At 56.2% G+C, this 16,855-nt stretch overlaps 1 protein-coding gene across 6 annotated transcripts in view; it reads left to right on the top strand.

The window, feature by feature from the left end:
* The window catches only part of SFXN5 (sideroflexin 5), a 117,186-nt gene extending 100,839 nt beyond the window's left edge, over nt 1–16,347 (top strand). For 3 of the 6 annotated variants that reach the window (XM_032652431.1, XM_032652426.1, XM_032652425.1), the window contains one exon: nt 13,221–16,347. In XM_032652431.1, the coding sequence (XP_032508322.1) occupies nt 13,221–13,298 (78 nt within the window). In that variant the 3' untranslated portion in view covers nt 13,299–16,347. The remainder of the gene's footprint in view (nt 1–13,220) is intronic. The other 3 variants (XR_004352736.1, XR_004352734.1, XR_004352735.1) reach the window with 3 other exon arrangements.
* The last annotated feature ends 508 nt before the right edge of the window (nt 16,348–16,855 follow it).

Raw genomic sequence — 16,855 nt, 5'->3', positions numbered from 1 at the left:
TGTGTTCAGAAGCTTCAAGTAGCCAGCTCCCATAGCTCTACCTGTCTGCACAGGAGAGGGAGCCAGGGCAGAGAAACTCCATGAGCCTGTCCCACTGGAAGGATTTTCAAGGTCATCCAGTTTACCACCCTCCTGGCTCTGCTGGGGCAAATGGAGACCCAGAGCAGCCAAGGGCCCGGCCCAAAGTCACAGAAGCCATGTGCAAATATGGAAGGACACCCCAGAGGCTCACTCCCAGTCCAGAGCTCCCAGGAGATGTTGCATCTGCTTGTTCTGTAGGATTTTCTCTTCTCACTCTTTTCTCTTCACCTACCCTGAGACAGTGTAGAGAGGAGGAAGCTGGGGCCTCCCTGTGGTGGGGAAGAGTCTAGGAGTGCTGTGGGTCTAAGGGTGGGTGTTCCTTTGGGGCAAATAATGGAGAAATGGCCACAGTCCCCCCACTCGGGCCTCCAGCTCTGGCTGCAGAGAGGTGTTCTAAGTGAGCAGCCCTGGCCTAAGTGAGTCAACGTCCAGGCTCCTCCCTTCCCCCATGTCTGCCACAAATAGGCATGGAAGTTAGTTCTTCTGGGTGTCTAACCAAAATCCTTCTCATTGCAACCCAAGCCTCCTCTAGTGGGAAAGAATATAGTCATTTTGTAATAAGTCTGTTCTCTGGGAAAGGAAGGTAGGGACGTGATCTTCAGAACCCCCTCCTCACCTGCATCAACCCCAACAGGGTGCAGGCGGGCCTGTGCATAATGGGGTGTTTGGCTGAGAGGACCTCGTTCCCCCATTCTTCCTCCCAATTAATTCTCTCTAACGAGGTGCTGCTTCTGCCATGTGGGGATCATGTCTCACATCCCAGAAGCCAACGTGATTTGCCACAGTAAGTCTGGACCTGCTTGGGCTGACCCAACCTTGCCAAGAGCCACCAAGGTTGTCAACAGGAGTAATCACTGGAACGCTAATTAATTAATTAGGTGACTTGGAGATGGAATTTAGGAACTGGTTCCTAGAATGGCTGGCCTGCAGTGACTGGTGTGGGGTTTCCAACCCACTAACCCCAGAGGTTGCAGAAAGAACTTCAATCCTCTCTTCAATCCCTGGGAGAAAGTTTTGGGGGTGTTTTTTAAGTTTTTTTTTTTTTTGATGTGGACCATTTTTTCAAGTCTTTATTTGATTTGTTACAATATTGCTTCTGTTTTATGTTTTGGTTTTTTTGGCCGTGTTGCATATAGGATCTTGGCTCCCCGACCAGGGATCGAACCCGCACCCCCTGCAATGGAAGGCGAAGTCTTAACCACTGGCCCGCCAGGGAAGTCCCCCTGGGAGAGAGTTTTGTCCATGCTTTTCAAATTAGTATTTCTGCCTATTAAAATGGTGCTAATTTTAAAATTAAAATTGCAAATAATAATAATACCTACCGTTTGCCAAACATCTACTAGGCCAGGTAGTATGCCGGGAACTCTGCATGCCTTGTATTAAATCTTCCTAATGCCCCTCAAGTCCAAGGTATTACTGTTTATCAAAGGGTGTTGCCTAGACAGTTAGATGTGTGTGTCTCAGGCTCTGGGGCGAGATTTTGGCTGGGGAACAGGGAACCTTTGATGCATGGCGGGGACTGAAGTCCTGGAAGGGTTGAGGTCTCTGTAGAAGGAAGAAAAGCTGTTAAAAGAGGGCAGGAGCAGGCAGGGAAGAACCCCGATGAGCAGTTTCATGGACGCTGAGGACAAGGGCATTTCGAGGAGGAGGGGGCTCCCTGCAAGTGAGCTGCTGCCAAGGGCACCAGGAGTTGACAACAATCGGGGGGTGTGGCTGGGCGAGGCAGTCTAGGAGGCAAAACGGCAGTCAGGTTTCTCTCTTTGTTCAGAGAAATGAACTCAGGGATGGGAAGCCATTGGAGAACAGCAAAAATAATTTCACTCATTGGTGTTCTGTGAGATGGGGGGTTGGGGGCCTGGAGAAAAGGCAGTGATGGGGAAGCAATCACACAGCCCAGGGTAGAAAGGCATGGCCTCCAAGAGGTCCTGGGGTCTAGTAAGTACAAGGGCCTGGTTGACTGTGGTGGTAAAATGTGGACCCAGAACATGACAGTCCTGTGAGGTTCGTACCAGTATTATTCCACGTTTACAAATGAGAAAACTGAGGCACATCAAGGTTAAGGACCTTGCCCAAGGTCCAAAGTTGGTAATGATGGAATAAGCTCTGTACCCACAAAAGGATTCCATATCCCTCCTCAGCCCACCCCCATCTCACTATAAAATGAAAAGGCCCAAGTCTGAGCCCCAGATGGCTCCTTGCTAATTTATCAGTAGGAACATTCCAGTGCCCTCACCCAGCCCTCCTCCTTCATGGCGAATCCATGTTCAGGTTCACAGGGACCTTCTGAAGCAGGTGTTTGTGCCTTTGTTCTCTAACCCAGAGCTGAGGCAGGAGGCGGGGGTAGGGGGTCTATGGGCCAGCAGTTTGGGTAGGGAGCCTCCTTAGGAACTTGGGTGTGAGGACAGGGGAGCAAGGTCTGGCCTCCCTTCTGAGCCCCGGTCCTGTTGCCGGGAGTGTGGGGTCTGCCCCGGTGGACACTGTGACCTTCAGATTAAGGCTGTAGGGCATTGGCCAAGGCCAGCTCAGCCCAGCATGGATGGGCCCATCTGCACCCAGATACTGGGGTGATTTCCCCTTTTTCTTGTAACTTGGAGGGCCATGTCATAGCCCCCTGCTCTCAGGGAGCCTCTGTTCTGGGGGTGCAGACAGAAGCCAAATAACCAAGGAATGTCAGGTGATGGTGCAGCTATGATGGAAAGGAGAGGGCTGTGTTGGAGCTTGCCCAGGGCTGTGCTGGGTCAGGCGGGTTGCAGAGGCATGTGGGGCCTGATTTGTGGTGACCTTTCTGGCCCTGCCCTCTCTGGAGATTGGGGCTCTGGGCCCCAGGCCAATGTGGTCATCTCTGTCCTCCCTCAGACATACACATGCATGCGCGCGCGCGCACACACACACACACACACACACACACACACACACACATACGTATGCTGGTGTCTCAGCTTCCTCGAGGGAGATGTCCAAGGTCCAGTCTCTGGGCCCATGGGCTTGGCTGCCACAAGAGGCTGGACCTGGGGATGGTGAATGTCCCTCCAGTTCTGACAGCCGGTGTTCCCCACCTGGGAGCGCTTCCAATCCCATTTAATGAACCTCGTTAAGGTTCAAGAAGCAGTACCTTGGCCAAGTACCCTGCCCATGGCCCTGCCTGTTTCTCTCTCTCTTTGTGCCTCTCTCCTTCGATTCCTCTGGGCTCTCCCCCACCCCGTTTCCCTCTCTTTCCCTCGCGATTCCCCCTGGGAGCTCTGGGAGGGGGGGAGGCTGGGGAACTGGGCTGCACATACAAGCCGGTGCCATTGTTCGACAATCTGTTTTTGTCTTCATCTTGTTGGCAGGCGGCAGGAGAGGAGCAAAAGGTTAATGAGACACTGTGCAGCGGGATTACCGACGGCGGGCGGGCGAGCCAGCCATGGTGACAGGGAACTAATTAGGAGCAGTTTAACAGGAGGAAAAAGTGAAATCTCCTCTTCACCAACTGTCAATAATTAGCTGATTTGGTGAGGTTGAAATGTGCCCACAGGAAAAGTTGGGGCTTTTCTGTGGATGAGTGAGGCTGTGGGTACGGGAGCCCCTGGGGGCTCCGCCCTGTCCCTAGGTGGGGCTCAGGCCGGGGGCCGCCACACATGCCCCAGGTCTGCCCTCCTCCCATCTGGCTGGCACCCCCCAGCCTCAACTCTCTGTATGACCTTGGTCTTCGCCCTAAGGACCTCAGTTTCCCCTGCCATAAGATAAGGTGTTGTATGTAAGCTTTCTCCTGGTTCCGCCCATGAGGATTCTGGAAGTGAAACCATGAGACCGGCCCCTGGTACTAGAGCAGGGAGAGCCGATGGCGGGCTGTGTGGCCTTAAGTCAGCTGCAGACCCTTGGATGCCTCTCCGGCAGCGTGGCTGTGCCACCCTCTCGGGCCAGGTGTGGCTTATGAATGGTGCTGAATGCCGAATGGGCAGAACCTTCCTCGGAACATGCCTTCTAGCCCCTGGACCCTCCCTCATTCAGCTCCTCTGTCCTCCCAGCAGCAACAGGGGCTGAGGTTGGGGCACAGGCAAGGTGGGGCCGGGCTGCTGCCATAGGGCTGGGGGCTCCTCGAGTGTGTGTGTGTGTGTGTGTGTATCTCCCCCCAGCACCAGTTTTGCGGGGTCCACGTGAAGCCAAGGAGTCAGGTTCACTGGCAGCGAGGGTTGTTGCCCTGCAGTTGTCTATTGTTGGCTGTTGGTTTGCTGGCCCCTGCCCTTTGGCCTTCCCTGACACCTCAGCAGAGGACCCCCTCCCCACCCTCCCTCTGCCTCTCCAGCTTCTGCCAGACACCTTGACTGGAAGAAAAGGCAGCATCTGAGCCCCCCAGGGCTTGCTGCTCAGAGCCTCCCCTGTCAGCCCTGCTGACCCCCCAACCCCCTCCCCCTCAGCCCAGCCCCTCCTCACCTCAGCCCCGGAGGGTCCAAAGAACCAGAAACCTAGGCCCTCCTTCTGTCCTCACACTAGTCACCCTGGCCCCAGAGGTTGGCTCTTAGAGGTCACACGCATGCTGTAGATGAGGTACCTGAAGGTCCAGCTCAGCCATGCCCCGGCTCCCCCCACTACCTCTTCCAGCTCCCCCTTCCAGCTTCCATAGTTACGAAACAAAGAGGCACATCGTCCCTGTATGGGGAAAGAATGTGGGTACCCCCAGTGGGTACCAGAACCTCCACCATCTCTCTCCCCATCACCAGCCCTGAAGAAAATGGTAGTTTTGATGAACCAGCTTGGCCGGGAGCTGTGACTTAGCAGAAGCAAATGTCTCCCTCAGCTTGCCTCCATTTCTCTGAGAAAGCATTTGAACTCCCGACCAAGAACAGGGAAGAGTTGGGAATGAGCTCAGGTCCACATTCAAGCTGTTCTAGAAGAGGTCCCTCCTCCAGGAAGTCCTCCCTGATGAGCCCCCCTAGGATCTATCTCTCCCCACACATGTAGACTCTGGTCGCATGCGTTTCCTGCGTCCCATCTCCCTCCCCAGGACAACAGTCCTTTCTCCATCCCTTGACTCATAGGGTGTCCCTAAGGCTGAGAACTGGCACGATTTATTAACACCTAATACAGAGTGTGGCTCACCTGGGCTCACCTTGACTTCATTGCTTCCTGCATCTCCCACTCTTCCAGGGCTGATATGAGGCCAGAAGCAATGTCTAGGGGGTAGTGTGTCCCTCTTGAGTCCACAGAGATTCACCATCTCCCAGAGCACGTGCCTCCTCCCCTCCAATCTCAAATCCTTCTCCTACTTTGCTTGGAGATGCTTGTTTGGGGCTTTTCTCCTTTACTGCTTTAATCAGTCCCTATTGAACTCTGAAGCGGGCTATTTTTGCCATCAGAAATCTGCCGCCTCCCTGCCCGCTGCTTTCTTGGAGTTTGCCCACAGGACCCCCCAGGAGGGACGGATGGGAATGGCAAAGCCGCTTGGAGCCCAGGAACGCCAACGCCACCTGTCACGTTGCATGTTCCACACACCCCCACCCCAAACCTGCGCGTGCACGCAGGCCCACACATGAGCACGTGCACGAACATGTGCACACATGCCCCGGTGACAGGCCTCAGCAGGGCCACCTCTCAGCCCATCCCTCCCCAGTTCTTTCTAGGACCTTCTAAAACACCTAGCTGAATAGAGGACAGGGAGGGAGGAGGCTTGGTTGTGCAAAGCTTCTGCTGGGAGGATTAAACGCATCAGTATGTGTGAAGCATTTAGAACGTGCCTGGCCCACAGCGAGCGCTCGGCCCTGCGCGCCACAAGGAGACACAGGCGAGCAAGATCCGGCCTGGCGGTGGGATAGCCACGGGGTCCTGCCTTCCTTTAGCAGGTTTTCTAAGCCTCCAAAGGGCCTTCTCATCCATTTCTTGGTAATATCCACATCCCAGCCCCAGGAGTAGAAAAATCTTTCCACCTCACATGTGGGGAAACTGAGATCTTGAGAAGGTGGAGGACAGAGAACGATTCTGAGTTTGGTCCACCAGAGGGCACCCAGGAACAGTGCAAAGCTCCAAAATGGGGGGAGGGGGTGGTCTGAGCGTTCTGTGGGTGCGCATCGCACGGGGGGATGGAAAAGTATAAGATAAGGATCCCTGAACTTGGGGAGTGCAGTTCAGTTTGATTCCACTTTTACCGAGGGCCGACTATGCACATGGCACAGGGTGACTTGAGCTACCCTGAGTGGCTCACGCTGGGGTGGGGTGGCGGGGGGGGGCCCTGTATTCACAGCTGGCCTGCCTCTGGGGGTGTAATCGGCCGGGGGCACCGGAGGAAGCAGCAATGGATTTGGTCTGAGAAGATCAGGGGAAGCTTCCTGGAGGATTAGGCCTCAAAGCCTACACGTACAACGTACTGGGCATGAGAGCAGCCAGTGGGTGAGGAAGCTGGAGAAGGTCGCAGAAGACCTTGAGTGTCCAGCCAAGGAGCCTGACATTCACTGGGAAGGCAGTGGGAGCCCAGAGCCAGCACCCGAGGCCTGACCCACCGATCTAGGCTCAGGCCTCAGCTGCTCCCCAGCTCCGGCCTAACACTCCTGTCCTCCAAGGACACTCAGGATAACACTCAGGCCTGGACGTGTGTATCTGAGCAGGACCTGAGGCCCGCCTAGCCCTGGTGACAGAGGGTGGTATGTGGCTGCCCAGTAGGCAAGTTGGTTCCGGACCTGGCAGAGGCCTCAGGCACACAGGGTCAGCCAGGTGCCGGCCTGGGCTTTGGACCTGTGTCAATGTCGCCACCACCTGCAGACCCTCAGAGGCCCAGACCCCTGGCCAGGAGCAGGAGGCCGCTTTGAGCCATGTCACAGGGTCACGCTGAACACCCCACCCCCCAGCCCAATGCCTTTGAAAAGGAGGCAGAAAAGCCACCAGAAGAAAGGCAAGTAGGAGGAACTTCTTTGTAGTAGGTAAAAGCCCCTGAAAGTGGGGCACAGGCCGGGGATCCAGTTTCCTGTTTATGTCTCGGCACCTTAGCTCCAGGTTCAAATATGTAAACTATCTGCTGGCTGCTGGCTGCAGGTGTGTGTGTGCTCTGAGGCTGCAGAGGCAGAGGTGATCCCAAATGCATTCCTGACTCTGGCCCCCCACCCAGGATGAGCCAGGAGACAGAGGCAAATAGCTCAGGGTTAACCCTTCCAGCGCCACAAAGGAAGCCCTTCAGGCTGCTCTAGGGGGCTCTGGGGCCAGCTGGGCCTGGGGGTGCTCCAGAGAGGCTCGTGCTTTGTGTTTGCTGCCTCTGACCTTAGATGCAACCGGAAATCTGGGGCTATCTGCTACAAGGGGCAGCAGGCTCTGAGCTGTGTCTGGAGGCTGGGGTTTGGGGCTCTGATAGGGTTGGGGTTAGGGTTAGGGTCTGAGAGGGAAGGGCATCCGGGTGAAGCTGTCTGGGAGCCAGGGTGCAGGTTCTGCCTGGGAGTCAGGGAGTGCTAGCAGGGCAATACTGCTCACCTCATGGCAAAGCGAGCCGTTTCCAACAGGCCCACGTCTTCTGGGCACCCCCAGTTCTGGGGCTGGAGGGTACCATCAACCAGTGCTGATTGACCACTTCAGCCAGGGCTCTGGCCCCCATACCAGACCCCGCCTTCCCTCGAGGGCCCCTGCTGACTGACCATCAGGCACCTGGGGAGGAGTTCACCAGATGAACGGAGGGACCCACAGGTTCCTGCCGGCCCCCCACTGGCTGCCTGGACTGGGTCACCCCTTCTCCTTGTGGCCACTCCTTGCACAGCCTTCCTTCTCCTTGTCACCTTCTCCCCAGAGGAGGCCCCTCAGAGCTTATCTGTGGTCAAGCCCCTGCCCTTGGCCTACTACCCTGGGGCTCTAGTCTTTTCTGGGCTGACCTCCTTGCTGCATCCACTCCTCTCACTGGGCCTTGGGACCTCCCTCTGTCCACAACCCACCTCTGAGCCACTGCGGACACCACACCATTTGTTCTGCTGCTGACACAGAACATGGAGCCGGCTTCTGCTTCTTCCCTTACCTCAAATAGCAGGGGGACCCCAAGGGAACACACACCCTGTCCCTAACTCTGGGACCCTGAAGCTGGTTAGTTGCCCTCACTCAGTACTTGAATCTCATTCATTTACCAGCACAGCCCTGGATGTGATTTCTGTGGAGGGGACTCAGGCCCCCCACACCTCAGAGGGGTGATCTTCATGGGGTAGGCAGCATGGGGGTCCCTGCCCCAGCTTCCTCCGCTGAGCCCAGTGGTGAGGACCCTCAGTGGTCCCGACATCCATGAGCCCTCGAGACGGTGAGCCATTGGCTCAACCCCCAGCTATGGTCAGAGAACTAGAGAGGTCTTAAGGAATGACCAGTTGAATTGGCCCAGGATGGAAGTGAGAGGCTGAGTGAGGGTTAGGAAATCTGGACTCTAGGGGGTCACCAAATCCCACCAAAATCCCTCTGCCAAGACCAAAGACCAAAGCCTCTCAGCCCTCACCGGGGCCACATGGAAACTCTGTTTGCCTGGTGTTGCCATGCTGCCTGTTGTCTGTGGTGCCCTCCGTCACTGCCACCGCCCCTTGGGCTGGTCCCCCAAGGCCGCCATCATGGGCTTGTTCCCTATACCCGCCCCTCAAATGTGCCTGTCTCCCAGGCCTGGCGCCCTCCCCTGCCATCTGCTCTTCTGGGCAACTCCTCCACTCCAGGGCTCTGGCTGTGCTCACGTATCCAGGGCTCACTCTTCTGCCCAGGCCCCTGCCCAGAGCTCCTCCCCCAAGACCTGTCTGCCTCACTGGCTTCTCAACCTGGGGGACCCAGGCCTACCACCCTCCCACCCTGACCCACCCCCCCCCGTATTCCCCTGCCTCTGAGAATGGCGTCACCAGCCACCCAGGCTCCTGAGCTAGAATTAGGAATCATCCAACGCACAGTCATCCTCGACACCTCCCTCTCACCCCCACATAGAATTGGTCATCAACTCCTGTGGATTTCGTCTTAGAAAGGATCCCCACCCAGCACACCCTCCTGTCAGCCCCCACTGGCAGCATCAGAGGGCAGGACCTGCCACCTCTCTCTGATTCCCTCAGCTGCCCCCTCACTCACCTCTCCAGCCCATCCTCCATGCTCACCACCACCAGCAAGACAGGGATCTTGGACCGCCCCTGCTCAGAATCCTTCCGTGGCTCCCCATTGCCCTCAAGTAAAATGCTGACACCTTCACGTGGCCTACGGGGACCTGCCTGCCCCAGCCCCACCTCCATTTCCTGCCACACTCCCAGCCTGCCCAGCATTGCCCACACCAAACATGCCATGCTGGCCAGCTTATGCTTTTCTCTTCTCCAGCAGGCTTTTCCTGCCCTCTCTTATCAAAACCTTCTGTTTCTTTCTGGCCTCCCTCCTCTGAGAAGTCTTCCTTCCTTGTTCTTTCATCAATGCATGGTAACCCCCACCCCCTCCCAGTTTCCATGGCACTTGGTTTGTCTCTCTGGGATCCATCTGCTTGCCTTTCTGACTCCTTCCCTAGACTTGAAGCTTCTCAAGGGCACGGGCGGCTCTGGTCCATCTCTGTGTGCCCAGCCCTGGTGTATGGAGTTGGCAGCTATAAACATCTGCTGACTTGAGGGCCGATGGAATTGAAATGAGAGGAAAAGGCTTAGATGCCAGCTCTGTCCCTAAACGCCTGCTCCTGAGTGGAGGGCCTCGTCCACTGCCCTCCCCCGCAGCCTTCCCATTGCCTGCGTCTCCCCACCCTGCTTCCCTCCTACCTGCTGCCCTCAGCACAGTTGGGAGCCTGGGTCTGCAACAGCCCCGCTGGGAGGGGGACGCCTTGGTCTCCACCAGGGCCAGTGCTCTCCAGGGAACGGGCCGAGTAGGCCGTGGCCCTGGCCCGTGGTCCTCCACTGTGGTGGTGAGCAGCCTCTCCGATTTTAATGCGGGCCTCAGTGCTTCAGTGAAAGCCGGCATGGGAAGTTGCTAATAATGGCACTAAAATAAAATATGCTACATCTGTTATGGGTAGCAGAACAAAATTAGCTGCTCACACCTCTGACATCCAAGATGTCTTAACTTAAAATACTCCTTGGCTTACTTTACATCATTTACTGATTATATTTAAAAGAAATACAATTTTGCAATTACTGTTCTTTCCAGCGTGATATCTATGCATCATTTTCCTTTTATGTTTATATATTTCTCCTTCATTAGTGCAGTCTGAAGGGTGATTAGGATTCTTCAAACATTTTACAGAGGTTAAACGTTGATTAAGATTTAATTATTACTGTAAATAGCTTGGAATGACATATGGTGCAAAAGCCTGACATATGTGCATTTGAATAAATGAAGTGCTATTTCCCAGGATGCCTCAGTAGCTGTTTAACAGCTTTCCCGAAGGGTTATGTTACACCTCATGGTAAGATTGCTGGGATGTTATATTTTGTTGGTTTTTGCAGCTGAAAGCTAAGAACAGTTTTCCAGTTTTTTAAAAACATTGAATATTTTAAATACCTAAATTGTTTTGCACAAATTTTTGCTAATTTGTCTAACTAGGTTAAACATTTTCAAAAGCATTTAGATTTTTAAGCGTGGGCGCTGTGCATTGTGTCAGTGGCAGCATGGGGACGAGGAGAGCCGGTGGGGTGGAGGGGACTCGGAGGCCGGCAGGGGTGTGGAGGGAGGAGGTGGTTTGAGGAGAGGGGGTGGGGAAGAGGCCTGGTCCCTGAGCCTCGCTCTTGTCTCTTTGGCCCTCTCAAGTGGCCTGGGTATTGGAGTACCAGGGACTACAGGAAGAGGGTGCCCCTTCTCCAGGAACTTCACCGGGCCCACCAGCTGTAGCCCACACTGAATCCCCTCTTGTCTGGTCTCAGACATGACTGAGTTCTCTAAAAGCCCGTCCAGTCTATGGCACCTCCCCCCTACTACCCAGAGTTGCCACGTCTTGATGTATAGCAGGTACCTGGGACCAAGCTCAGCGAGCTGAGTTTCAAAGGCCCGGTGCTCCCTTGACTCGGTCCAGGGCAGGTGTCAGGCTGGGGCCCCCCACAGAGGGAGCGCCTCCCTCCCGGCTCCCTCAGGTTTGGGGGCTCAGGTGTCCCCACCAGATCAGTCCCTGGAGCTGCAGATCAACATCTGGGTGGCTGTGGAGCCTCCAGGGGGACCCCAACCTCCCAGTACCCTCTGCCTCTCTTCTCTCCGCTCATTGATTCAACACTTATGAACACCTACTGTCTCCCGGCACTGGGCCTTGAGGATGCAGGATGAACAAGATCACACACTTGCTGCCTCATAGAGCTCGTGATCTAACATGGAGAAGCGGGAGATGAGTGATCGGGCAGCCTTGAACCACATGCTACAACGGCTATACAAAGTGCAGGGGAGAGTGGGGCTGGAGAGGTGGCCGTACCCAGCCTGGATGAGGGAAGATGTCTAAAGCTGAGGGAATTGGGGTTGGGGAGGAGAGGAAGTGGCAGAGGGCAGCTCCGGCGAAGACTCGGGGTGGGAATAACCCAGTGTATCTGAGGCACGGTGATAAGTGGGTGTGCCGTGTCTCCAGTCCAAGGGACTGGGTGGTGAGGGGGAGGCAGGGGCTGGATCTTGAGGGATCCAGGGATCCCACTGGGTCCCTGAGGGCAGTGGGGCCAATGAGCCATTTCATAACAAAGAGAGGCATGGCCAGACTTGCAGCTGCGAAGGCTCCCGATGGCTGTGATGGGGGAGGGACTGGAGTGGGTGACACCTGAGGGGAGGAAAGGAGAGTGGAGGTCAGGAGGCCCCAGGGTCTCTGGCCAGAGCACCATTGGGTGGCGGTGTGGTTAGCAGGGGGCCGGGTGGGGGGAGGAGATGAGGAATCCTGTTCTGCTCTGGATGGGTTGAGTTTAAGTACCTGTGGGGCTATGTGCAGGGAAGAGGAAGCCTGAGGCCCTGAGAAGTGTCCAGTGGGTGTCACACAAAGGGAGCTGGCAGTAACCTTGGAGAGGAAGATTGTTGTGGACCGTGGTAGGGGCAGAGGCCAGATTTGCTGTGGGTTGGAGAGTCAGTGGGAGGTGAGGAGATGGTGCTGGCCAGTGTGGACGACGCCTTGTAAAAATGTGGCCATTGGAGGGGAGAGAGACCCGGTGGTAGCTGGAGCATAACATGGGGTTAAGGGGAGGTTTTATGGGATGGGAGGTTCTCTGCTGAAGAGCAGGAGGCAGTGGGCTGAAAAGGTGGGAAGGAGGGAGGGCAGTCCAGCGGTGGTCTCCAGAATGGGGTCTTCGGAGGGAGGGACAGCCGCAGCGGGGCAGCTGGAGGGCAGGTCCAGGGCAGAGTGTGGACACAGGTAGGTCGTAGGTTTGACAAGAAGCTGAGGGGTGTCTTCTGATACCTTCTGTTTTCACTCCGAAGTAGGAAGATGAGTGCGGAGCTGAGGGTGGGGATGGCTGAGGACAGCAGAGGAGGTTTAAGGTGGCCTCTGCGGAGAATGGGAGAGGGAGTTGACCGGCCATGTGGCCCAGGGCTGGGGATTGTCTGGCCACTGTGAGGGTCCAGCCAAAGTCAGGGGCAGTGAATGTTGAGTGGTCTCTGCTAGGTGGTCAGGTTTAAGTGGAGAGAAGGTAGATGCATAATTGGGTTCCTCCAAAGCAGAGCTTCTGCCAGTCAGGCCAGAAGGGCCTTGCAGCTCGGAGAGGCTGAAGTGGTTGGCCCTTCGCGTCCAGGTTGGAGAGGGAGGTTGTGAAGACTGAGCCGTAGGGAGTCTGGGGCTGGGGTCTTGGTGGTCCGAAAATGGATAGGGAGAGTGAGTGGGGTGCTGGAAGGACAGGGGATGGTGGGGTCCAAGAGGGCGGGGTTTGGATTTAAGGAGTCTGGATGGAGCAGCCCTGGGGGTGACCAGGCCCAGGGTGTGTCCCGGGAGTGGTCTATGCGGCATCGGGGACAAGGTCCTAGGAGATGAGGGAGACAGAGAGCTCAGAGGGTAGGACGTTCCCCAACATGGACGTGCTGGCAGAGTAAGAGGCATGACCTGGGCTGGAAGGGGTATCGTGAGCCCCTGGGCCGAAGAGCAGTAAAGAAGGAAGATGTATCATTAGGCAGCACACGTGGGCCCTGGCTGGGGTGCCGGGGGCAGAGGGGAGAAGTGTGGGCACCAGGTGGTCCTAACTGCTACTCCCAGCTCCCCACTCACCCCTTCCCTCCCATCCCCCTCACCTTTCCTCTCTCTGTTCTCACTCTCTTCTCAGATCGAAACGACCCAGTTAGAGCCTGAGATTGCCCGGGCCACGAGCAGCCGGACAGTGGTGTACAACAAGGGGCTGTGAGCGGTGGCTGGCTGGCCTGGGGGACGGAGCGTTGTCCAGGCCGGGAGTTGGGGGCAGAGAAGGAGTCCCGTGGGCTGCACCTGCAGGGAGAGGCCAGCTGACCCCCCAGTCCTGGGCTACCTGCGGGAGCCCTCCCCCCACAGCGGTAGGGAGACTAATCTATTCACACTTTAACGTAAGGGACAGGAATTCTGACACATTTACTATGAAAAATAATCAAGTGCATTTCTGGGCCTTATGTGGGGTTGTCAGAACTCTACTTAGCACAATTATGTGTGAAGCTGAAAAATTGTAGAGTGCCCACGGGGTAGGATTATGATCCTTTTATACTTTGGTTTCTTTTTTCTTTTTCTTTTTTATCAGAATCAAGCTTTGGTTGCAGCTGCCCGGATGCAACAGGTGGTGGGCGGAGTAGGCCTGGTGGCCTTGGTGGCCTGGCTGGTAGATTTAAGGTATTACTGTGGCCAGGCCCGATAGCTCCCTGGGCTGTGCTGGGCTGTGCTGGGCTGGACTAGGGAGGGGAGGGGAGCCAGTCTACACTTCACAGGATGAACCAGCTGTGACTGAGTTCCTCAGGAGGTGGCCCAGGAAGCCAAGGGGCACTGGAGGCCTCTAGAAGATTCCTTGGGCAGCTGGCTCTGAGTGTGACCAGCCTTCATGCCACACCTACAGAACCAGTTTCTCTGCATGAAGCCCAGTGACACACTGAGGCTGGTGTCACCCTCCACGGAGCCCTGATCCATTTGAGACCCGGAGATGACCCCAGCTCCAGGCAGGAAGTCCTAAGAAAGAATTATGCTTGGCGGGAACCGTGGCCTGCCCTCTGCCCTCTGCGGGAAGATCTTCCTTCCAGGCACAGGCTGGAAGCTGGGCGTCGGGACTGAGGGTAGGGCTGGAGCCAGGCTGACTGCTGTCCTTTCCAGCCACCGGGCCACCTGCCCCAGCCCACCATTTCCTGAGCAAGAGGGTCTCGTGCCTGAGAGTGCAAAGCCCAGATCTCTAGGCATCTACCTGAGAGCATCAACCCAGGAACAGCAGTCCCCAGCTCTGGCACTGATGGGCTGTGTGACCTTGGACGTGTCCACTACCTTCGCTGAGTCTCCACTCCCTGTCCGGAACCAGAGGACTGGATTGAGGGGTTCCCACCTGCTCTTCCAGCTAGACTTTGTCTTTGCCTGTCCTGCTCAGATCCTGGGCATCCCAGGCATATCCCCAGCGTGGACCCTGGACTGGGAATGGGGCAGGCTCCCTTGGCAATGGCCAGCTGTTGGCCTCAGAACCTGGACCTCGCCCTTCTGTATGTGAACACACATTCCTGGAGCACTTGACCTTTGGCAAACACTTTACAGGTCTGAGGGAAGAGGCAGCGTGCATGCCTGGGCCTGAGTGTAGGCCCACACGCTCATGCCGCTGCCTCTCACCCTGCATGGGCCTCCGAGGCCCGTTGCTGCTGGCTCTCATTTGCAGGCCAGGAGAGGGGAGAGTGCTACAGGAGCTTTGCAGAGGAAGCAGGGCCTGAGGTGGGGGTGAACAAGATAAGGCCCCCTGACCCCCATCTGAAAGGCCCAAACAAAGAGGAAGCCTGGGCCTCCATGTATCCCTCACCTGACCCCAACTTGAATGGAGCCCTTGATATGCAGCCAAAGGGCCTCTGCTTCCCTGGCGACTTCATCTGGGGAGAGACCTGGCTGGAGATGAACACATGCACTTGCAGGAAAAGGCTATTGCAGGACGGCAAGGGCGTGGCCATGGGTGGCTCTTGCCATCTTTAGGGCAGGGTAGTTGTGAGGTGCATTGATACCATGCACTCCTCAGAAGCCCCTGCTGCCCTCACCACCCAGGCAGGCCCTGGTGCCCCCCAGCTGGATCTGCAGGATGCTTCCCTGAGGGCTCCCCACTCTCCTAAGGAGCAGCCCACCCACTGCCCATCAGGAAAAGGAGACGGCAGAGACAGGCATGGAGGACACAAGAGCAGAGGGGGTACCAGAGTGTTGGAGGGGCAGGTCGTTTTCAGCTAATCCTGCCATAATGTGAATGTGCCAGTGACTGGGGGCTGGGCATGTCTGGGTCCTCTTTTGAAAAGCTCACTTCAAACTCACCTTGCCCCACCTCTCATAGGGTCTTGTTCTTTTGCACTTTATACCTTGGGACCAAAACTGCTCACCCCAGCTCTACTCCCACCCCGTCCAGGGGCCTGGCAGAGATGGGGTCTTTCCAACTCTGCCTCTGTGCTGGTTGCCCCTGCCCAAGCCTTGGGAGCCCTGTGGCCTCGGCATCTCATAACCTACTTACTTTGTCTCCTAGATGCTTTCCGGTCATGCTCCCAATGCAATTTCACATGAGCTAAGGGGGTTTCTCCTGGGGAGTGGGAGGGGTGGGTGGCAAAGAATCCTTGTAGCTCAGGGTAATTGTGACAGAGGGTCAGGCGACCATGCTGCTAAGGCCTGGTCTGGCTGCAAAAAATACCATGAGGGGAGCTTTTGGCCAACATCCATCCTCTACTCTGCTGAGGACAGAGGAAGGGAGGCCTCGTGGGCAGATTGGTTCATAACTAGGGGTGGTGGGAAGGCTGAGCCAGGATCCACTGAGGGCTGGGCCTGGCCCAGCTGTGCCAGAAGACAGGGCACACCTGCAGCTGGCTCTCTCTCTAGCCCTGTGGACCCTCCTCTGGTCACTTCAAACATTCCCTCAGGCTTGGGGATGCCCTTCTCCTATTCCAGAGAGCGATCTTAGAGCACAGGAACTAAAAGCCCAAGACGTCAAGATAACCAACAGACCCCTTTTCCAATTCCAGACTGTGAGCCAGCTGGTCTCCTGTCCTGGGCCTCTAGCCTGGGAGCAGGGTGACGTCCTGAGAGGACAAGGGCAGTGGACGGAAGCAAGGTGGTTTTCTAGCCCTGGGCCAGTGTGAGTGAGACACCAGCACACACGCCTTGGCCACTCCCAGGGGACTTTGCAGTGTCTTTTTAACCTTCTCAGAAAATTTCTCAATCTCTGTGATTTATGTAATACTGATGAGCTGTGGGCAATAAATGATGGATTTAAAGCATCAGGGCTTGGCTTTGTGAATTGTGGGTGGGAGAGGTAGGGGTTGGGAAACAGTGGGAACAAGCCAAGTGCTGACTGAGGATTTTGTGAGAAGGCCCCTGAGGAAGGTGCAGGCCCAGGCTCCAGGAGGGGTCAAGCCTGCTAGGAGGCCCAAAGGGAAAGAGACAAAAGGACGGAGGGGCATGTGAGGGCAGGAAGCGGGACAAAGCGGGTGAGCTGAAACTCTGCAGAAAGACCCTTTACAGAGTGGTGGCTGAGAGGAGGGCTCACTAAGGGCCCCACTGCAAGGAACTGAGTAGAAGAGGGATTTTGGTAGATTCTTGGCTACTGATATCCAGGGGACTGGGGGGAGGCATGGGAGGGGCATTCTGGACTGCCTGGGGGCCCGGAGGGACTTCATAGGGAGAAGAGGTTTGAGCCCAGTGGAAAGGTACCTGATATTGGCAGTGGTGCATGGCACCATCCCTGGGAACTCTGCCCCTTCCTAACTCCTCCACAGTCCCTCAGGG

This window comes from Phocoena sinus, chromosome 13 (genome assembly GCF_008692025.1).
Source record: "Phocoena sinus isolate mPhoSin1 chromosome 13, mPhoSin1.pri, whole genome shotgun sequence".
In the NCBI taxonomy this organism is placed as follows: Eukaryota; Metazoa; Chordata; class Mammalia; order Artiodactyla; family Phocoenidae; genus Phocoena; species Phocoena sinus.
The sequence above is the reverse complement of the archived record's forward strand: the minus strand, read 5'-3'. Positions and strand labels throughout refer to the sequence as shown.